The 23538-nt window shown below is 42.3% G+C and overlaps 1 protein-coding gene across 1 annotated transcript in view; it reads right to left on the bottom strand.

Moving 5' to 3' along the window:
• The window catches only part of ERAP1 (endoplasmic reticulum aminopeptidase 1), a 1476217-nt gene that overhangs the window by 612115 nt on the left and 840564 nt on the right, over window positions 1–23538 (bottom strand). Inside the window, exon 11 of the mRNA XM_044064113.1 lies at window positions 11574–11731. Coding sequence (XP_043920048.1) covers window positions 11574–11731 — 158 coding nt within the window. The remainder of the gene's footprint in view (window positions 1–11573; window positions 11732–23538) is intronic.

Below are 23538 nucleotides of genomic sequence, written 5' to 3'. Positions count from 1 at the left end.
CAAATAGATGTGAGAAAATCAGATATAGTAGTCCAGGAAATGAAGACAAAAGTAGCACTGATCACTGAAGTTGCTATACCCAGTGACTATAGTGTCTTACATACAGACAGACACAGTCATAAAATACAACAACAAACAAGGGCAATGTGGAAAAACAATACCCAGACAGTTTCAATAGTACTGGGAGCAATAGGTCTCAAAAAACAATTTACAGTTGTATTTAGATATGCTGCCGCTGCATGCAACTCCATGCGAACTGCAAAAGGAGTCAGTTCTGGGCACATTGCAGGTGCTATGAGGAGCACTTTTTCTAACATCAAAGACTGAAACAATACTAATTTTATGAACTTTTATCATACTTTGACTTAGGAATGGGGTTCACTCCTATCATGGTATTAGTACCCACAAGTCTAGTGAAATTAAAAAGGCAGAAATATTCTAAAAATATAAATGGAGAACAGCGATGTGGTAAGAACTGAAAACACAGCCTACCAACACTGGATTTATGCTATTGCTATTAGTAGCCTGACTAATACTAGGCACACACTCTACAACAAGACTCTACTTCTCTTTTTTCACTACCCTTTCTCTTTCCCAGCTACTGCAGTTTATGTTCTTCTTTCTGTACACTTTTTCTTCTCATCTGCTTCAAACTCCTCCTTTTTCTGATCACATCTATTTCTTTTTTCAGCTTTTCTCACCGCATCATACCTTTAGTTTTATGTTATGCTTTTACTGAATACCATGTTAATAATTCTAACCTTACCTTTATTCTTTTTTCTATCCTACATTTACTCTTCCTCCATTCTAACATTCAGAATATCTCACTATCCTCTACTGGTATTTTTCTTGCCTTAAACCAAATCCTTTACTGTCTGTAACATTACCTGCTTTGAACTGATGCTGAGCATGTTCCATATTATTATCTGTGCAGACAGACCACGCTGGACAGTTTTTGTTACATCATGTACTATTGAACTTATTTGTTATTGTTAACAGAACTTAACTTTTGTTGGCTTTTTACCTGTAGTTTCAAACTATTATGTTCAATTTTTTTTCTACTTTTGTTGTTATTATTTTTATTTTGCTGAAGTTTTTCTCCCAGAGCCTCTGCTGAAAATGGGTTACTTGTTTCTAAGTGAGACTTTCCCAATAAATAAAAACAAAAAGCAAAAAAAACAAACAAATAAATAAACATACAGGAATCTGACACCTTTGCAGTACTCGAACAGCATTAATTCTTAGTCGGAAAAGGGCTAAACTGGAAAATATACTTAACCCAAAGCAAAAAGAAGTAGGGTTTAACCCGAATGTAATGATCAGCTACTACAGTGACCCTGTCTGAAGAGGACCTCCTTCTACTACCTGCAAACATGAGTTCAGGTGAAGATAAATGTGACAGACAAGTGTTGCGTGATGGAATCAGTGAGATCTAGGTGCTTGTAATAATTTCCAAAGTAATCAGATGAAAGCAGCACATCCTGGGGAGAGATGTACACTACGCTAGGCGTGAACTGTCTGGAGCTGACTCTCAGACCCATGACTCAAGGTCACACCACACGTGAATGGTGTCCCTGCTTTTGGGTAAAAACCTTGGCATGGAACACCCAGAAAAACTCCCTGACCAGGGCCTGCTGACTCATATATGCCTGGTGGCTGGAGTCCTAGCTCTCAGGTAGCACTGATCTGTGAACAGATAATACAATACCACCTTCTGGAATTAAGCACATCAGCCATGGGTTCCTTCTGATTTTCTTGAGCTAGGGCGGTGCAAAAACTATGGGATACACAAGTGATGTTATGGAGCCGTTCAAGCTTAAGCCTGTGCTAATCAAGGGTAAGTTCACTCACAGAAGGGTTCAGTGGGCTTGCTGAACACTATGCTTACCTAATAAAGGTTCAGACCTAAAGCCTATCTTTCTCTGTGTGTCTGTCCTTATGAAGATATTCCAACTTATGCCAAGTGCTATGAGACACACCTTCCAACACTTTCTGTTTCAACAGCTGTCTGCCACTGCCACTTTTTTGGTCAAAAAAGTGGACCAACAACTTTTCCCTCCTTTGCTTTCAATCTGCTAGGCTGAACATCTGGCCCTTGAAGCAGCTGTAAATGTCATTTTCTTTCCTAAGACATTATAGGCAACACCACTGCATGTTTTGGCTAGTAGTCTAATGGCCACCTGGACATTTATTCTGTTGTTTAGGCATGAAAACTCAATTTTACCAGTGACAGCAAAGACTGAGTTTTGAGATATGCTAGTCAGACTCCGGAAACATAAACACTAATATAGCTGAAAGTTAAATTACAGTGATCATTGGTGCCTGTGCACTGACATACCCAAACATGGGCCTCAAGCCTACAACTTTCCTAGTAACAGTTTTTAATTCTGGTATCTCTTTTTTCACTATTTTTATTTTTTGGAAACGTTTTCTGTGTTTTTTCTTTTTTGTTAAAGCTGTATGAAAAGTGACTGCCAAACCTTTTTCCATTGCAGGTTAATGTTGGATGTGACAGAAAAAAAAAAGAGTTATGTACTCACCACAACTTGGCATCTGTGCTATCCAGTGTTATTATTCATCACGGATGGGTTACGGATCTGAGCTGGCAAAAGTGAGCGACAGGTCCTGAGCTCAAGCTCCTCCCCTCTCCTTACTTCCTACTACCCATGATCCTTAGATCGAGTTTGCTAAGGAACTGTCCCGTACAGGGACCTAGATTACACAGGAATGCAGCCCACCAGCCCCCACAACACTCTCAAGGTTCCCTTGGTCACCAGAAGGAGGGGGACAGAGGGCGGGAACGTGATGAATTATGACACTGGATAGCACAGATGCCAAGTTATGGTGAGCACATAACTCTTTATCGGACGCTATCCGTGTCATTATTGATCATGGATGGGTAAGAGTTCCCAGCCGGAGCACATAAGAACCAAAGAATGCCCTACCTCAGACACCAGATCTAACTTACAGTGCGCCACAAAGGTATGTGGACTTAACCAAGTGGCCGCAGCACAAATGTCATCCAATGGCATCCTGGCTCAGAACACAGAGGATGTAGTTACACACCTAGTAGAATGGGCTTTAAGAGGTCTGGGAAGATCTTTGTGGTTAATCTGATAAATGTGACCTATGCATGAAACAATCGGAGAGATGGATACTTTGGAAATGGCCTTGCCTCTCCTGGCCTGAGAGAATGCCACAAATAGTTGGTCTGAACTTTAAATTCCTCAGGCCTGTTCAGGTAAAAACACAGCTGTCTATGCACATCCAGGCAATGCAGTTGATACTCATCTTTGTTAGAAAAATTGGGGAAAAACTGGAAGCTTTATAGACTGGTTTATTTTCCAAAGCCACCTTGAGGATAAAGGAAGGATTGGTTCTAAGGGAAACCCTATCCTTATGGAAAACCAGAAAAGGAGGTTTGATACAGAGGGCTTGCAACTCTGAAACTCTCTTCACGGAGGTGATAGCTACCAGAAGATTTGTCTTTCAAGACAAGAACTTGATATCACATGTCGCAGCAGGTTCAAAAGGAGGAAGGGTCAAAGACTGCAATGACAAGGAAAGATCCCACAGTGGGGAAGGGTCTTTCAAGGGAGGCTGAAGTAAGAACAATCCTTTAGAAAGGCTTTGGACAATCTGGAAGAAAAAATAGGATTAACATCCAGATGAACGTTGGATATGGCTGCCAGCTGGAGCTTTATCGTTGAAAAGGGTGCCCCTTGTTGAAAAAGACATGAAAGGAAGGACAAGATGGCAAAAATGGGGGCTGAAAAGGGATCTATTTCCCTTTGATGAGCCCAAATGGAAAACCTCTTCCATTTGCTGAGGTAGACCTTCTTGGTAGATGGCTTCTGGGAAGCCAAAATAATATCTTTCACCGGGGAAGGCAACTTTGTTTGGCTGATGATCATCGGAACTGGAGGAACTAGGCTGTAAGTCTCAAGGACTTAATTTCAGAAGGGGGAAGGCACCCCTTGGTGGGAGATAAGATCCAGAGCCAGATGCAATATCCAAGGTGGATATTTCAGATGAGACCAGAGAAGGGAGAACCACGTCTGTCTAGGCCAAAAGGGGGCAATGAGGATGAGTTGAGCATTCAGGCACAGGGCTTTCTGCAGAACTTTGGGAATGAGAGGGATTGGAGGATAAGCATAGAGGAGACCTTGTGGCCAATCATGAATCAGAGCATTCCTGGGGGACTCCCCCAGAGGGGAGATCAGGGCAAAAAAGGTGCTGCTTTTGTGATTGTCCTGAAATGCAAACAGGTCGCAGCATGGAGACCCCCATCTGCTGAAGATTCGATCTGCCACTGATTGATTCAGGGACAACTCGTGAGCACTCAGGATGTTCCTGCTCAACTTGTCTGCCAGCACGTTGGACTCGCTAGGGATGTGTGTTGCAAGGAGAAAGTGGCCTGAGGTCATCGCCCATTCTCAAACTCTCATGGCCTCTCTGCACAGAAGGTAAGATCGTGTTCCCCCTTGCTTGCTGACATAACAGACCACTGCTATGTTGTCTGTCTGAATGGCTACCGTCCTGAAAGGGAGGAGTTCCTGGAAGGCTTGCAACGTCAGTAGGACCACTCTCATCTCGAGAACACCGATGTTCACAGGTTGGTACTAGGCTATCAGCCCTAGGGCCTATACAAGCCTAGCCATAACAATTACCTGGCTATTTCTTTCCACACTATTTACTTCCCTGGACCCCTGTCTAGCAGGGCAACTGACGTGATCCCCGGGGTGAATTTCCTTTCTCCCATCCAATCATCAAGGTTCCTTCTGAAGAGGGCCAAAGAGGCACTCTGCTTGACATGTATGGGCAATCTATTCCAGAGTCTGGGGAGTCTCTGGGTCAGGAACCTATCCCTCCAGCATGTTTTGTTTATTGTGATGACAAGGTTTCGATCCCTGGAGCGTGTGGCTCTGAGGGATTGGAATTTCTTTAAGTGTAGCATGTCCAACAGCTCTGGGTTTGACATGGCCTTGTATGTTAAGCAGAGATTGCCTCTGAGTAGACGATATGCGACAGAGTATAGCTGGAGTTTTTTAAGGTGGTCAGTGTAGGGCATCTGCTTTAGGCCTGTGATTCTTTAGTGAGGTATTTCTGCGGCCTTTCCAGTTGTTGCAGATGTCTTGAGAGGTACATACCAAACGGGGCGTTGGATTCTATAATGGGTCTAATGAGGGATGAGTACAGTGGGACAATGACCTCCTTTTTTCTGGATGAAAAGCCCTTAGTGATGAGGTGTGCCACATAGAAGGATTTCCTGATTGTTGTCGTGATGTGGTTATCGAAGATGAGACCACTGTCCACCTGTGTCCCTAAGTCTCTTATCACACTTTCGGTGTTTAGTGTACTGCCACCTATATTGTAATTCATGGGTACATGTTTTTTCCCAAAGGGGATAACTATACATTTCTTGGCATTGAGCTTGAGCCCATGGCTCTGGCACCAAGCATCTGTTTCTGTAAGGCCCTTTTGTACAGTATCCACATCATTTGGGGATTCAATAATGGCTCCCAGTTTGCAGTCATCTGCAAACTTTGTTAGCCAGAGTCCCTTAGTGTTGGCCTGTACTTCAGAGAAGTAGATGCCAAACAACAGCGGTCCCAGGATGGAACCCTGAGGTACTCCACTTATCACTTGTCTGGAGCTGGATTTGGAGTTGGTTACTTTTACAGTGTGGGTTCTATCAGTAAGCCAGTTAGCAACCCATTGGGTGACATAGGGATTAATGCCCAGCTTAGTAAGTTTATCTATGATTCCAGAGTGGGGGATGGTGTCAATAGGCTGTGTGGACCACCTTACCCTTGTCCATGGCTCTAGAGACTGATTTGAAGAAGTCAATCAGGTTCAGGAGACAAGATCGGCCCTTCAGGAACCCAAACTGGGTGGGGTTCAGTGTTTGAAGGTTGCCAATGTCTTTGTTTATAAGTTCCATTATAATACGCTCCATGGCCTTGCAGATAAGGCTCGTCAGACTGATGGGATGGTAGTTTCTGGGATCCAAGGTGGATCCCCCTTGTGGAGTGGGATAACTGTAGCTCTGCACCACTCAGTGGGCACAAAACCTGAGGTGAGGCTATGATTAAACATGACACTAAGGTGAGGTGCCAGTTCATATTGTAGTTCATGTAGTACACAGCCTGGGATGTCATCTGGTCCCATGGATGCTGTATTCTTAGCTTTGGAGAGTGCGTTTTTTACATGCGTGGCCGTTATTACCAGAATTTGGCAATCCTCCGGTATTCAGATGGGCCATTTAGGGGCTGAGAGGGGGGTGAAGTTGACAATGAATCGATCTGCCAGTATATTGGCAATATCCTTGGGATCAGTATATTTAATGCCATTCTGTTTTAGCTCAGAGCAGATCTGAGCATTGCCATTTAGATTCTTGACATAGTTATAGAATGCCTTGTGGTTGTCTTTAGAATCTTTGGCAATTTTATTTTTGTAACTAGCTTTGGAGGATTTTATGAGAGATCTCAGTTTCTTACTGAGGCTGGTAAGGGAGTTTTTTCCATCCTGGGATTTTCCTCTTTTCTGCAACAGTTTCTTCCTTTTGTTGTAAAGTTTGTTTATGGCAGGGGACCACCAGATTGGCTTCCTTTTTTTGGATGAGAGCATCTTGGTTCTATTTGGGATGGCATGATTCATGCATGAGTGTAACTTGGTCTCTAATGGGGACCACATCATTTGGACCATCCTTCCCTGGAAATGCCCAACCCTCACCCCAACAGGGAGGCGTCTGTGGTCACTGCGACTTGGGATACAGGAAGGCAAAAGAATCTTCCCAACAAGAGATCCAGGGTCTGGATCCACCAAGACAAGTGGTGTTTGCAGACCCAGAAGATTCAAATCATGGAAGACATGGGGTGAAGACAAGGAGACCTTGCACTGCCTGAGTCCACTGAAGCACCCGCATGTGGAACCTGGCCAGTGGAACCAATTGGATGGCTGCAGCCATTGACCCCAAGACCTGAAGGACGAGATGGGCTGGGACTCGGCCCTGGTACAAAATGGAGCGGACCTGCTGCAGGATTGTAGTTACTCTGCTGTGGGAAAGAGCCGCTGTCTCTGACACCATGTTGAGAACCATCCCTATGAACTCCAGTCTTTGACAAGGGGAGAGGTGCGACTTCAGAAAATTCACAGTAATGCCTAGGTCTCAAAACAGATTCAGGGTGAAAGCCACTGCATGAATGAGAAGATGCTTTGTGGGAGCTGCAAGGAGCTAATAATCCAGGTACAGAAAGACCTGAAATCCTTGCAGCTGGAGATGGGCTACAACCACTGCCACACATTTGGTTAAGACCCAGGGGGGGGGGCTGAGGTGAGGCCGAAGGGCAGGGCTCTGAACTGATAGTGATTGGCCCCCAGCCAGATGTGCAGGAATCTCCTGGAGTGTCTGTCTATTTTGATGTGATAATATGTGTCCTTGAGATCTATGGAGCACATCCAATCGTCCTTGCGCAGAAGTGGCAGAATGGATTGAACAGTGACCATCTGGAACTTCGACTTCTGGACTGACAAATTTAGTTGACTGAGGTCCAGGATGGGATGCAGGTCCCCCGCACTAAAAATAAGCAAGAGTAAGTTCTGGATCCTTGCTGTCCTGTTGGGACCCTTTCGATGCCCTTTTTTGAAGGCGGTCGTGGACTTCTATGAGACCCAACTCCCTCTAGTTGGGTGGAACATCTGGGAGGGACTTCTGAAGTGGGGGGAGTTGAATGGAATGACATAACCCCTGGACACAATGTTTAGCACCCATCGGTCTGAGGTGATGGTCGCACAGGCCAGTTGGTGCCGGGATATATGACCCCCAAATGCCTCCAAGGCAGGACAGTCAGGCAGCACTTCAGGGTTACTGCTGGGGCTTTTCTGAGAAAGGCTTTCGGAAGCCCTGATTTTACAGACTCCCTATGCCTCTAGGGCAGCACCTGTTGTCAAATCCCCTTCCCCAGCCAGAAGAGGAGGATTCCTGTGGAATATCCTGGAAGGAAGACTGCACCTTACGGAACTATAGCTTCTTACTGCCCCTCTGAGTCTTAAAAAAGGACCGTTGGGGAGTATCAAACTTGTTCCCAATAGCTGACAATGTCTTACCTTCCTGCTCACTGCGGGTCAAAGTCTCCTTGACTGAGGGACCGAAGAGGGTGAACCCATCAAAAGGGGTATTAGTAAAGGCTGCCTTGAAGTGGTCTGCAAATCCTCACAGGCGGAGCCTGATGGCAATATCTGTACCCACTGCTCAAGAGGTGGCCTCAACGAGTTCGAGATCAACCTCATCAAGGCATTGGCTAGGGAGGTGAAAGTAGTGAGCTTCAGAGACACCATCTTAAAGCTCTCTGGAGGCAATAACTCTGAAAGGGAAGTGGAAAGCTCTGACAGCAAATCCCTTTGTAGCCGGGTGAAATGTGCCATGTAGTTAGCTGTCCTCAGCCCAAATGTGGCTGAGCCATACACGTGCTTCCCAAATCGGTCTATCACCCTAGACTCCCTGTTAGGGGGAGGGACCAATGAGCTCTATTCCATGAGCTCTTTCTTGGTGGCTTTGGCAACCACAACAGCATCCATCGGTATACCTTTACTCCAGAAGGGTATCTCTTTCGGGGGGGGTAAGAAACTTGTCTGCCCTCTTGGGCACTGGTTCTACTGTGTCCAGCTCCTTCCAAGTCCTGTTTGCCATGAGATGGACCAACTCATCTACAGGTGGGGACACCCAGGAAGTAGATGGGCCTGCCCTGAATGGCTTCTGGAACACGGACCCCTCAGAGGACGGGATGGGGGAGCTCAACCGCCCCACTCTTTAAGGATTTCTAGGATATCACTGAAGGACATCCCCTTGGGCGGATGTCTGTGGTCCCGTCCCCTTCATGACGTCTATATCATCTGTCAAAGACTGCCGAGGGGAGTCAAGGTGCCTCCTCTTGCACGACCTCTTCTGAGGAGGTTCCCCCACCGGGGGCTCTGGGGAGAACTCAGAAGAGGATGGGACCCCTGGAGGGGGGTAACTCCCCTCTGAAGGTGATCTTGGGGTGGTTGACTCTGGACCAAAGATGAGGACTCACCTCCCAACACGGAACCAGGTAATATAGGGTTCAGAGTTGAGGAGGAGGTAGTTGACCAACCGGACACAGTCCTCTCTATTGCCTGAAAGGCTGAGGGACTGGATGAAGCCTCCTCCTTCAAGGGAAGAGAACGATCCAACTCCAGACCAGAACCCTCCCCTCGGTGGCCTGGGTGGACATCTGGGGCACGAGGTAAGGATGACCAAGAGGGAAAATGAGTCGATTCCACCAGGGACCCAGGAGGCATGGGAGTAGGGGGTACTTCCTAATGCCAACTGACGCTCCTCCGTTGAGCCCTGAATCTGGGGCACCAAACTCTCTGGAGCTGATCGGGGAGAGAGGAGCATGGGAGTGGGAGAGGGACACCTTGGCGCACGGCTTGGGGATGGGAGCAGACCCAATTCCATTTGGGCTTTAAGGAAGCTCCTCATCATTTGGTCCATATCGGAGGGGAGTAAATTCCTGGTGGAGCTAGAAGAAACAGACGAGTGTCCCAAGTGGGTGGAAAGCCTACCGTCCCTATAAGAGGACCTGCTGGGCCTCTTCAGATTTGAGGACCTAATAACCACGGCCTCCATCGCAGCGGAAGGAGCCGGGGATGTAAACAGAGTCGACGGATCTGAGCCAGCCTGGTGCTGAACCATCAGATCCGAAGAAGTCGTCAGAGCCGACAAGAGAACTATTCTCCTCAGTCGGATCCGGGACCCTGACAGCCTTGAAGGGTTCGGATTCAGCTGTAGAGACCGAGGCTCTCAGAGGCAAAGCCTCCAAGGCTGGACTTGGATACTTCCTCTTGGGATCTGAGAGTGTTTTCGAGGGAGACCCTGAGACTAAGGGACCCCCTGAAGCTAAGCTCTTCAGCAACAGTTTATTCCTATGGTCTAGGAGAGCCTGGGGGTTGACGCCAGCACAGATGTCGCAGTCAATCTCTAAATGGGACTCTCCTAGACAGTAGACACACTCCTCATGCGAGTCGGTGGGGGCCAGGTTCCAACCACATGAGGGGCAGCATCTAAAACTCACAGGCTTCTCAGCCATCCCTGCACACAACAAAGTACACGCACACCCACACTCCACAACAAATAAAACAAGGTGGAGAGAGAAGGGGAAAAAAAAGGGGGAAAGGACCTAACATCAGCAACAAACTACTGAGAAAGGAGGAAAGCCTAGCACCAAACTATACTAAAAACACTACTAACCCTAAAGACTAATAAAGAGAGGAAAAAACAAAACAAAATCCTTAAATAAAATAGCTTACTTATCTAAATGCTTGCCTGAGCTCTGGAACTGACCATTCACGACCGCGGCAAACGAGATCTGAGGATCATGGGTAGTAGGAAGTAAGGAAAGGGGAAGAGCTTGAGCTCAGGAGCTGTTGCTCACTTTTGCTGGCTTGGATCCGAGGTCGGATCCGTAACCCATCCGTGATCAATAATGACATGGCTAGCATCAGATTAAATGCTGCCAGCAGGATTTTAAAGGCTGTGAGAGAGAAGGAAACGGTAACTGAATGTAAGATTTAAGTATCCTGTAATAATTTCCTCTCATGCAGTAGAAAAGATCTGATGCACGGGTCACTAGCATTCTTAGTGGTCATTGTTCCCTACCCATTTCACAAAAGAGGTAGTACTAATTGTCCAGAGGCCTGTCTGCCACTGAAGGCTGCACTACTACAATGGTCACAGCCTGAAGTCTAAAGGAGGAATGTAAAGAGCTAGCACTTTATGGCAGATAAGGAATCTAGAAAGCAAAGAAGAATGAGGCTAACACTTTATGGTCTCTGCTCATATGGAAAGCTCCTGCTATTTGTACTTTTTTAGGAAGTACTTTCTACCTTCATTGTAACTTTCTTGATGCTTTAACAGGTCATGATGACTTCAGAATGCATCCTTCTTTCAACACATTTTTATAGAATCACTTATTGAATAGTTCTGTCCTGCAGCAACAAGATATCTGATTATTGGTGAGTTGCTGTAAATGTTAAACAAAAATTGTTCTTGAAATGATTATCATACTCTGGAAACACGACATGAAAAAAGTCAATTAAATTAAAAAAAAATCAGGATGTGCATTTGATATGACATCGTGGGATATCTATCACAGGCCTTCTCACCTGGAAGAGTTGGTTGCACAATACCATCACCAGGTAGTTTCATTCTTAAAAGTTAGAATGTGTAAGAGTTCTTAGAATACTATTTAGAGTTTATAACAACCAGACAGAGTTTATGATAACCAAACTGTCACACCTATCCAATCCGTATAACCTTCATTTCTACAGAATCATCAATATTATGACACTTTAGTTTTTAGTTTATTTGGTTAACAATATTAACATTAAACTCTAGTTTTGAATTAAAAATTAACTCAGAGGTCAGTAATGGAATCCCATTTTCAACATCTACTGTGACATAAAATGTAGAAAAATAAACTTTGATTTGCTGATATATCTACAAATCAAGATGAAGCTCTTCATAAATAAAAATAAATAAAAGGCTCTACCTGTCTACCCGAAAAGAATCGGCACTTTTTTGGTAAAGCTCCTGGTGCAGGTGAACTTGCTTTCCTTTCACTGTAACAGTAATCATTGGAAAGCCCTTTTGGAGTGTCCAGGTGTTCATTAGTGATGTCACATCAAGGGCATCTTCCATAAACCAGTGCTATTAAGAAAAAAGGAAAATACATTCTTAATAATAAGAAAACACAGATAACCAGCACTTGACCAGCAATTTCTTTAATTCAAAGCGATCTGGTACCTCGGCAATTCGCCTTCATGGATCACAGTTCATTCTAATACTAAACCAATATATATACATCAAATCACAGCTGTCATTATTCAATTAATAAACATATTAAGCAATTAAGCATGATAACATTAAACATTTTTAAAGTGACCACTGAAAACTCAATAAATATGTATGTATATATATATATATATATATATATATATATATATATATACATCAATATGAATATTCATATCAGTATAAATAAATCTAAAATAATACTAAATAGACAAACACACAAATTCAATGCAAAAAAAATAAAAATAAAACTTATGTGCCTGATTATATACCTAATTCCTGATTCAAACCAAAAGGCTTTAAAGTCTTAAACTTTAAAATCATTCTTGTTTCTAATTCCAATAATTTGGCTACAATGTCACCCTCTCTAGAAAGGAAGGGCTTTCCAAGTACACAAAATATCAAACTGTTTGGGAAGTTACCATGTCTATCATGAAAATGTTTGGCAATAGGACTGACTTGATTATTATTTCTAATGTCTTTTAAATGTTCCAGGACACGAACCCTAACCATACGTTTAGTCTGTCCTACATACCAGATGTCATTACATGCACAGCCCAAAATATAGACTACCCCAGTCGATCTGCAGTTGAAATGAAAGTTAGGAGCAAAAGTTATGCCATTAATAATATTCAAATTCTTGACCTTACTACAAACACTACAACATCCACATGAAAAAGTACCGGATGGTAAAAGGTTATTTTTTCCTTCAACAAAATTATAACTTAATAATTCTTTCAAATTCTTCCCTCTCTTGAACGAGAATGTTTAGGAAACAAATGACCAATGGATTCATCTTCACAAATAATATGCCAATGCCTTCTCACTAATTGAATTAATTCATTAGAAAATTGAGAAAATCTAGTGACATAAAAAAGCTTTTTATCATCATCATCATCAACCTCCCTTGCTAAATGCATCCTGCCCATAGGTTCATTACTCCTAAATACAGTAGATATTCCATCAGTATTATTCCCAAGTAATTTATTCTTACATCTCAATAAATGTGCCTTATCATAGCCCCTTTCACTCAGCCTAGATAAGACCTTATCCAATTCATAAATTATTTCTTCTTTGTCACTAGTATGCTCATAAATTCTTTTAAATTCACCATAAGGTAAAGAATTCAACAAATGCCCTGGATGCATACTCGTGGCATGTAAGAACATATTAACCAAAGTTAATTTCCTGAAAGGCCTATAGCCTATAATTTCCTGATCATTGTATAATGTTATATCCAAAAAATTAATCTATTCTCTATTCAACTCATAGGAAAAAATGAGACCATGCTCATTGGCATTAAGAACATCAAAAAAAAAATCAAAAAAATAATTTTGCGTTTTCTTATTTTGTTGTTGCTGGTGTTTTTTTGATTCTTAATAATAAGTCTGTGGCAAGACAGCATGTGTGCATTCTTGTCACTCTCTGTCAACATAACTTGATAATTTGTTAAGCAGTAACCTCATTGCTGTTAAATAGTAATTTTCCTTAAGCAACTCTTCTTTAGTGGGTTGTGATTAGTAATAGATATATCTGGAGATGCTACTGTCACAAGGAATATGAAGCCAATTTGCTGGAAAGTAATTTGAAAGTGCAGTTAAATGAAGCAGACATCAAACATTAAATTATCATAAGGTAGTTAACACAACATCAAATCTGATAAAAAAACTCTTACAGAAGGTGATATCGACAGGACTGTAACTGAACATTATTTACTAGTCTTGAGGCATGTTTTCCAACCTGGATCCATCATCTAAGACACAAGTAAATGTATATGTCTTTACAGGGGCAGTCCCCCAAAAACCCACTCTCCAATTTTATATGATTTTTCCCATTTCAGATCCCTTCCACTGAATCCTCCCTGGTATACCCACAATCACTACTGATATAACCATCAGCAGTGATTGTGGTCCATTAGTCCTAAGTTAATTCCACCTCTCAGAATGAGGTTCACTTAAAGAGGGAAAAGGCACAGGATACACTATTGACTTTCTGATATTTCTATAAGGCCAGCTGAACTCACCAAAAGGTAACAGTTCCAGAAAACTAGTATGATGCTGACAGATAGCATATAGAAATTATTAACCCCTGTGAGGTTTTGTAAAGTGTAGCTTTGATTTATTTTCCCACTTTAACGTTATCAGAGCTAAGTAATTCACTCGGACTGAATTCAGAATGTAAGAAAACTGTAGACCATGATACTGAGAAAATAATATAGTAAAATAGTAAATACAATATATGCAGTAAATATCTCAACACCTCCTTGGCAAATAAATACCAGCTCATCCACACATCTCTTAAATAAGATGACATTTCTGAAAAGAAAAACGTATCTCATCTGAAACAATTTTCAAGAAAAAAGTATTTATGCATTTGCATAAGTAGGGGCATATTTCACCCCTTTTGCTGTGTCTCATTGTAAATAACATTTTGATCAAACAAAAATAGTTGTAAGTTAGACTGAAATGTAATAAGGGAACAAAATGACAGTTCTGGGACACGCACCTTAAAAATAGTCACTGTCTGTTTGTAAATACCATGTTTGCTTAATACTACTGTACAATGATTTAATACCAATAACCACCTAGAAATAATGCACTTGTCAGATCACCACTTTTCAACAATTCTGATGTATCTTTAAAAACAGAAGAAATGCATTTCAATAAACCTTTCAGTTAAATATGTCATAATTTACTTACATAAAATGTAACAAAGACACATTTTGTTTGCCTGGGAGAATTATTAATGATCTGTGAACTTTGAAGAGAGCATAAGGATGTAGAGGTTCTTTTACATATAATTTTTTCACAGTTTTACAGTTTATAAAATAGCAAAATCACTCCCCTCTTTCTAGTAAATCGTCTAATCCAGCACTGTACTACTTTAAAAGACACATCTTCCAAAAGAAGTTATATACTCAGCATAACATTCCATCTCTGTTGTCCATTTTTAGTCTTCCTCAACTCTTGGGTTCGGATCTAATCATCAGATCCAACTTGCTCGCTTCTACTAGCTCGTGGATCATTGAAAGCTCTTGAGATACTCCCTTTCCTATAATTCCCTAGTCCATAACGTACCTCAGATCTTGTTTGCTGCCCTTTATATTTTATTTTTTTTATTTTTATTTATTTAACATTTGTTGACTGGGAAAGTCCGACTAGGTTCCACAGATCCTGTTTTCAGCGGAGGCCCGGGGAGAAATGCTCCAGAAGCATGCTTTTAGAATGTGGGAGGAAACCGGAGTACCCGGAGGAAACCCACGCTAACGCAGGGAGAACATGCAAACTCCACACGGAAGGCACCCCAGCCGAGAATCGAGCCGGAGAATCTCTTGCTGTGAGGCGACAGCATTAACCGCTGCACCGCCCGATATCCATACAGCATTACAAAAGAATAAAATATTAAGATAACCAGCAAAAACTAAGACTCAAAGAAAGGAAATAGGTTCATTTAGCATCTTCGATCCTTCCAAAAAAATGACTAGGAGGGGTTCGGTGGGAGAGTAGTTGAAGACGAATAAAAATGGACAACACAGATAGAATGTTATGGTGAGTACATAACTTCTTTATCTGATGTTGTCAATTTTAATTCATTCCTCAACTCTTGGGACAGAGTCTCCATCTACCTAAACCCTGGGAGGACTCTAAGGAAGGATATTCCTAAGCAGTGTTGAACCAAAATCTGCTCTGCCCCTAGAGATTAGATCTAATTTGCAATGGGGAATAAAAGAATGAGGATTGGCCCAAGTTGTGGCTGCACAAATATCATCTAGAGAAGTTCTAGACAAAAAAAGCTGAAAAAGTAGCCATTGATCTTGTGAAATGTGCTCTTGGCGGGTTGGCTAAAGACATACACAATTTATTATAAATAAAGGTAATACCAACCAGTCAACCATTTAGCTAATGTTACTTTAGAGAGTGACTTGCCCAATTCTGAATCTGAAAAAGATGCAAACATTTGTTCTGTTTTTCTACAGTCTTTGTTCTATGTAAATAAAAATGTAATTGTCTGTAAACATCCAATACGTGTAACATATACTCTCCTTTATTTGAAAAATTTGGAAAGAAGACTGGCAAATTGATAGTTTGATTCATATTAGATTCTGACACCACCTTGGGAAGAATGGAAGGGTTGGTTCTTAAGGATATTATGTCTTTATGGAAAATCAAGTAAGGGAGCATAGACGACAAGGCCTGCAATTCAGAAACTCTTATGGCAGAGGTAATTGCTACTAAAAATATAGTTTTCCAAGTTAAATGCTTCAGTTCTGTCTTAGATGAAGGTTCAAATGGGGAGTAGGATCTTTAACAGAAGGTCTACGGAGAAGTGATCCTCTTAGGAAGGCTAAAATATGGAAGATGCTAGGGTTGAATTATCTATTCCAACATGAAAATTGGAGATGGCAACTAACTGGACATTAACAGTAAAAGAGCTAGCTCCTTCATTAAAGATTGATACTAGAAATTCCAGAACTGTAGCGATAGCAGCAGTAAAGGGATCTAATCAACTTTGTTGTGCCCAAAATACACATCTTTTCCATTTACTTTTATAAACTTTCTGGTCAAAGGTTTGTGAGATGATAAAAGAATATGTTGGACTGGGGAGGACAGCCTGGGCTGTATAGCAATCAAATGAACTGGAGAAACCATGCAGTCAATTTTAGGCACAGAATGTCTAGATGAATTGAGTTTGCTGGGTGAGAAGGAAGGTATGGAGTTGGAGCCGAGATCCAAAGGGGATGAAGATGATGAGGCCAAAGAAAGGGAAACCAAATCTGACAAGGCCAGTAAGGGGCAATGAGGATTACTGTGCTCTTCAATCGAGATGCTTTGTGAAGAAATCTGGGGATGAGAGGTATCGGGGGGATAGGCATAAAGGAGACTGGCGGGCCAATCATGAAGTATGGCATCTCTCTGTGATAGCCCCGCAGGGGGTATAAGGGCAAAGAACCTGCTGCACTTGTTGAAAGGGGATACAAAAATGGTCACAACACTGTTGACCCCATCGATGGAAAATCCTCTCTGCCATCTTCATGTTGAGAGACCAATCAACAGACATTAGAATAGATCTGCTTAACTTATCTGCAATCAAACTGGACTTCCCCGGAATGTGCATTGCTATCAGAAATTGATTGGATGAGCTCACCCATTGCCACACTCTTAAAGCTTCTCCACACAAGAGGTAAGATTTGGTTCCCCCTTGTTTGTTGATGCACCAGACCATTAACATGTCTGTTAGAATCACAATGGTCCTGGTGGGGAGAGAGTCTTGGAAGGCCTGCAGTGCTAGGAGGACCACTTTCATTTCCTGGACTTTTATACACATGTTGGCCTCTTTAGGAGACCAGGTGCCTTGGACTGTCTTTGCCAGGAAGTGCCCCCCCCCACCCGATCTGGGAGGCATCGGTGGTCACCATGTCCTCTGGCTGGGGAAGAATAAAGGGGTGACCTTCTTGCACTTGACTTGATTGTAACCACCATAGATATTTTTTGCAAGCTTGAGTTATCTTTATCTGACTGGACAGAGGGTGGTAAAGCATGGATCACTGAGTACCTAATGTCAATTGAAGTATTCTCAAATGGTACCTTGACAATGCTACTAGGATGATCACTGCTGAGATGGACCCTAAAGCTTGAAGGATTACTCAAGCTGAGAGAGAAGAGTTTTGGATGATTTTTCTGACCTGGAACTGAATAGTCTGAACTCTTGCTAGAGGAAGAGATGCTGTTTCCATGAGCGTGTTGAAAGAAGCACCAATGAATTCTAATGTCTAAGCTGGCTCCAGATGACATTTATTGTAACTGATTGAAATACGCAAATGGGAGCAAATTTGGAGTATGTAATCTCATGCCTGAATCAGTTGATGTCTGGTTGGAGTGGAGATAAGTCAGTCAGGAAGATATGGAAACACTTGGAATCGTTGCAGCCTCAAGTGAGCTGTCACTACTGCCATACACTTGGTGAACACTCTGGGGGCTGTGGTGAGACCAAAGGGCAGAGCTCTGAATTGGTAATAACTGGCTCCCAGCTGGAAGCGCAGATGTCTCCTGGAGTGTCTGTTCATTTTGATATGGTAGTACGCATCCTGAAGATCTATTCAGCACATCCAATCATCCTGTTGCAGAAAAGGCAAAATGGACTGAATCGTGACCATCCAGAACTTTGTATGTTGAACTAACTGACTTAGATTGTTAAGCTCCAAAATTGGTCTCCAGTCCCCTGTTTTCTTTGGTACTAAAAAGAATCTTGCATAAGTTCTGGAGTTTCTCTGGTCTGGAAGTACCTCTTGGGTGGCAATTTTTTTTCTAGCAGCTTGTCTATTTCTAGTGCTGCTGCCTCTCTCTGACTAGGTGGAACATCGGGGATTTTCTTTGAATCTAGTGGAGGTGGATGGGAAAATTGTATGATATGGTATTTACCATCAAATGTAATATTGATTTTATTACCCTGCATTTAAACGCGCTAGATGTTTTTTGCCTTAAAAATGTATAATTGACTACTTTTTCCCTCGTAGCTATCCTATACTAACCTGCCGACTCAACTCTCCCTAATATCCTCACCCGCTTCTCTTGACCATTCCCTTACTGCTTCTTCCCTACTGTACTTTCCTTCTAATATAATCCAAGTCTCTATTTCATTACAGTTCACACGGCTCCAACAAACCGTGGCTGCACCCCCATTCAACCAAATAAGTGTGTAGACCTCTCAGTCCTACCCTAAGGAAGAAAGCCTGTTAACAACCAATCTATTTCTTACATTCTGGGACCTCTACACTGACTGCATGTATGTGTAACAGTAAAGACTTTGTATACTGTACTGCTCCTAGCTTAATTTCAGCGATGTGCACACCGGCAGAACTAAGCAGACTGCCGCCTCCCCCATTCATCTCCTCCTTAGCTGTTGATTTTATTCAGCTAACTATTTCTCAGGCAACACCACAAGGTTGTTGCATACCTTGTTTTTTGTTAGATACATTTAACTTGCTGTAACTGCTCGGCAAAACCTTCCTGGACTTGGCCACTTAACTTGCTGCTTGTAAGACCCTCTAGTGTTCAGTCGCAATTCCCCTTAACTTACATTTAGGCCTTTCCAGCTCCTATCTGTGATCGGCCTCCATCTTCCCACTGATTGTTTTTCTTAGGATTAGTTCACCTTCTCGTCTCTATCTGTTCTGTTCGCCCTTCGGGCTCACTCCGCTCCCCTACCCTGCCCCCATTTCCCACCTGCCCCCACTATATCTAAATTTGTAGTCATATAGCCACTCCTATGCTACTTCTGACCAATCACACCCCCCCCCAGCTTCCATCTCCTACAGCCAGTCATTGCAACCTATCTCACCACTACTGACACAATCCCTCCACCCTAGCACTTTTAAAATACTATGCCTTTCTCTATCCACACAATACACTCTTTCTTATCATTTAACTAACCCTACTGTAATTATCACACTATTATGCATACCATGCCTCTTAAGCCACTACTCATAATTCTTCTTATAGTCTCCCTCTGTCTTTCTCACCTATCACCCAGGCTTTACTTACTCTCTCCCATACCATATTCACCTTTACCCTCCCCAAAAAAGAACCCCACTATTCTACCTACATTACTCCCTACCTATACTAATCCAACAACTCTCTCCTCCTGAACAGAAAGATTCTATCAACCTCTAAAATCACTTCCACTCCCTACACTCTCTCTCCTACCAACCACTTAAACTCCAAAGATCTTAAGGAACTTCTACCCTTCCTACTTGATCTAATCGTATCCTTCAATCAAGTGATATTCACCCAAATTCTGGACCTCCTTCCCATCTTAATACCAACTACTCTCCATCTCCTCTAGCCTCTCCCTGCAAATCTCTCCTTTTTCCCACTATTAATTCCCAAAACCTCAGTAACAAACTAACCAACTTCCATGCCTGGCTCTCCCACAATTACCCTTACATCGTATTCATCTCTGAAACTTGTCACAAGCCTCACCTCAAAGACTCCAAATCCACCCCTCCAACTACAGAATCATTACAAATGACAGAACTCATAGGAAAGGAGGTGGAGTAGTCCTATTTTTCTCCTCCTCCCTGACTGTTACACCATACACCAACCCTATACCTTAATTTTCTACAGCTGAATTAACCCTGGCCCTACTATAGATTAACAATCACAAAAACATATGTATAGCTGCTCCATAAATTCCACCAGGTAACAACATCCATATACTTGAAGCTATTCTTTCTTGGTTCTCATCTAATGTTAGTAATGAAACAATTATCCCAGGAGACATTAATATCAACTGGTCATCCATCCACTTAACCTCTAACTCCAACAGTATAAACCTATACATTTTTTTTCAATTAATTAACTCTCCCACCAGACCCATGAAAGATAACTCTTCAGGCTCTATCCTCGACTGGATATTAGTTTCCCATCCCAACAATATCTCTGACAGTGGCACCCTACCCCATTCCCTTAGTGATTACTTACCTACATTTGCACTTCGCTCTCCTTCTCATCTACACCTAACACATGCCTATATCTCAACCCGTACCCTTACAAACTTCAACCCTCAATCTTTTTTTGGTTCCTTAGGACGAATTAACTGGAACCCTGTGAAAACTCTTGCTCTTAACGATGCTGTTTCTTACTTCAATTCTTCCTTTATTAATATACTCAACATCTTTGCTCCCCCCAGAACTAAAAGAGTCAAATTCAAAACAGCCCCATGGTTCTCTAAAGATACCATAAGGTTAATGCACACCTATGATAAATCATGGAAACTCCACCAAAAACTTAAAACTCCCTTACCGTATATAAATATCTTCGAAATTTAGTAAAAAAAAACATATTGCCTCCGGACATAAATCTTATTACTTCAAATTCCAAAATAATCACAAAACCAATCCCAAGAAATTTGGGAGCAGTGCCACCACCCTCCTTAGTCCTGGAAGAAAAGACAACCCTTGCCCCGACCCTAATGCTCCAAACCATATCATAGCCTCCAACTTTAACTCCTTCTTCATTGACTCAATAGCCAAGCTAACCACATCTTTCCCTAAAAACTCATCACCCCCTTCCACTGCCTCTCCTCACACTCCATGCCTTCCACCACCAATACTACACCCGCCATCCCTCAAACCTATCCCTGTCAACACTATAAAAAAACTTCTTAATAACCTAAACCCTTGTTCTAACACCCCAGATAACTTACCCTCCAACTTTCTCAAGTTAGCTACTGAGGGCATTGCTCTCCCCATCTACATATTAATTAACCACTCCATCCAAGAATCCTATGTGCCCATTCTCTGGAAAAAAGCCTTCATCATTCCCATACATAAAGGAGGCAACAACTCTGACATCTCCAACTTCTGCCCCATAGCCATTCTCTCCCCCATCTCAAAAATACTTGAAAAATGCATTCACCTGAACTCTTACCTTACCTTCTAGACAATCATCTCCTCACCCCAACACAGCACGGTTTTAGACCTGGCCACAGTACCACCACTGCCCTCCTATCATTCCTTGACAATATTAACCATGCTCATGACTCCGGAAACATAGTATCTTCCCTTTTCATAGACTTATCCAAGGCTTTTGATACCATTTCCCATACCTTACAATTCTCTAAGCACTCTTACCTCAATTTCTCCTCCGCAACCAAATTGGTTTTCCAGTTACCTCTGAGACAACAGGCCATTAAATGAAATAACTGCACCTCTTCCTACTTAGACACCCTCACAGGTGTCCCTCAAGGCTCAATATTGGGCCCTTTACTTTTCAACATCTTCATAAATGACTTCCATCTTTGCTTATCTAATTCTAAACTCTTCCAGTATGCTGATGGCTCTATGATAATCTGCTCTGCTGAATCTCTCCCCACACTCCTGCAAGCTGCTAAGGCAGCCTTTACCAGCACTGAGGCTTGGATGTTTAACAACCACCTAGCCCTTAATGTTTCCACATCCAAAATTATGATATTCACCCCAACTAAAAACACCGAAATAGACAAAAACTCCCTCTTGATAACCCAAAATATGACATCAACTGAAGTAGCCTCCCATACCAAGCTTCTAGGAGTTATTACTGACAAACAACTTACATTTGATATTCACCTTCAAATTAATATCAAAAAACCCCACTAAAACAAGGTATGCTTTACTGCCACAATCGATTTCTCACCTCTTCAACTAAATGTACTCACTCCACTACCTACGTTTTTCCCTCTGTCATGTACAGAGCTCCAATCCTTACCAATCTTCAAGCCACACTCAAAACTAAACTGGCATCCTGCTACAATAAAATCGCAGAGTTTCCTACAAGAGCCAAATCTTCCTCTCATCACAGTGACTCATTACACTCCTTAAACTGGCTATAGCTCCCCAATTACCTCTCCCATATTCAACTTTCCACTGTCCACAAATTCAATCTCTAAAGTCTCTCATTGTCCTTCTCTCTCTTCTACCTTTACCGTGCATCTTCCTGACCGATCCCTCAGGTTTAATAATCAAAACCTACTCGAAGTGTATAAGCCATTACGCAGTCCTGGTCAGCTCCTTCTATCTTTCTCCCTAGCAGAGAAATAGAATTCACTTCCTCCCCACATTCAAACCTCCCAGAACATCACTACCTTCAAAACCTTATTTCAGTCTTATCTCTCTTCCATACTGGAATGCTCCTGCTCCGACCCCTCTTAATCTCTACGCCATACCTGCACTTCCATCATGTATACCTTCTCTATACTCCACCTAACACTACCACATCCTATCCTTCCTCTTCTCCTTACTCTTTAGTTTTGTTCTATCCCTCTTTCTCCTCTATAAAGTCTAAACTATAACACCTTTACTTATAATACTATAACAACTGTTATTTTATCACACATAAAATTGTATTAACCCTGCTGATTTTACATTCATAACACCCTCTATTAATTTTGAAGCAATGGTACACAATATTGTTTTTTGTATTTGTTTTTGTCTGTATGTATACGTATTCACATGGAACTTTTCTCCCCGTGCCTCCACAGAAAAAGGTCTCACTCTGGCCCAATGGACTTTCCTGGTTAACAAACTGCAAATAAATAAATAAATAAATAAACCTCTGGATATTATAGTTGCACCCACGAATCTTTTGTAATTTTTAACCAGGCTCTCTGGTGCAGGGATAAACGACTCTGACCACTTCCAGAGAAGGACAGTCAGGCTTTCTTTCAGGAGTGCTGGCAGGATCCGTCAGAGAAGGGATCTCTTGATCCATGGTTTTGCAGACCCCCCACTGCAAAATTACATCCAGGCATGCCTTCTGATGGAAATACCTGAACCCACCACTTGTGTGATACCTTCTGCTGCATGAGAAATAAGCCTCATGAATGAATTGGAAATAAGGGTAGCCAACTGTGAGGCAACAGTGCTCTCTGCCTTGAACGGTATGATCCCAGAGAGGGATATGATAAGTTCCTTAATCAAATCTCTTTGGAGTCTTGTGAAGTGTGCCAGATTGTTCAGCGATTGAAGGGAAAGGCTGTTGAAGCACAAACACACTTCCCAAAACTGTCCAACACCTTAGACTTCCTGTTAGGAGGGTGGATGGAAAAATTCTGCTCTGCAGAATCACCCAGGAGGTAGACAGGCCGGCACCAAAAACCTCCAGGAATCCGACTCCTTTTGGGAAGGG

Source organism: Protopterus annectens, chromosome 2.part2 (genome assembly GCF_019279795.1).
Source record: "Protopterus annectens isolate FY-2018-M chromosome 2.part2, PAN1.0, whole genome shotgun sequence".
Classification (NCBI taxonomy): Eukaryota; Metazoa; Chordata; order Ceratodontiformes; family Protopteridae; genus Protopterus; species Protopterus annectens.
This window is presented reverse-complemented; position numbering and strand designations above follow the sequence as displayed.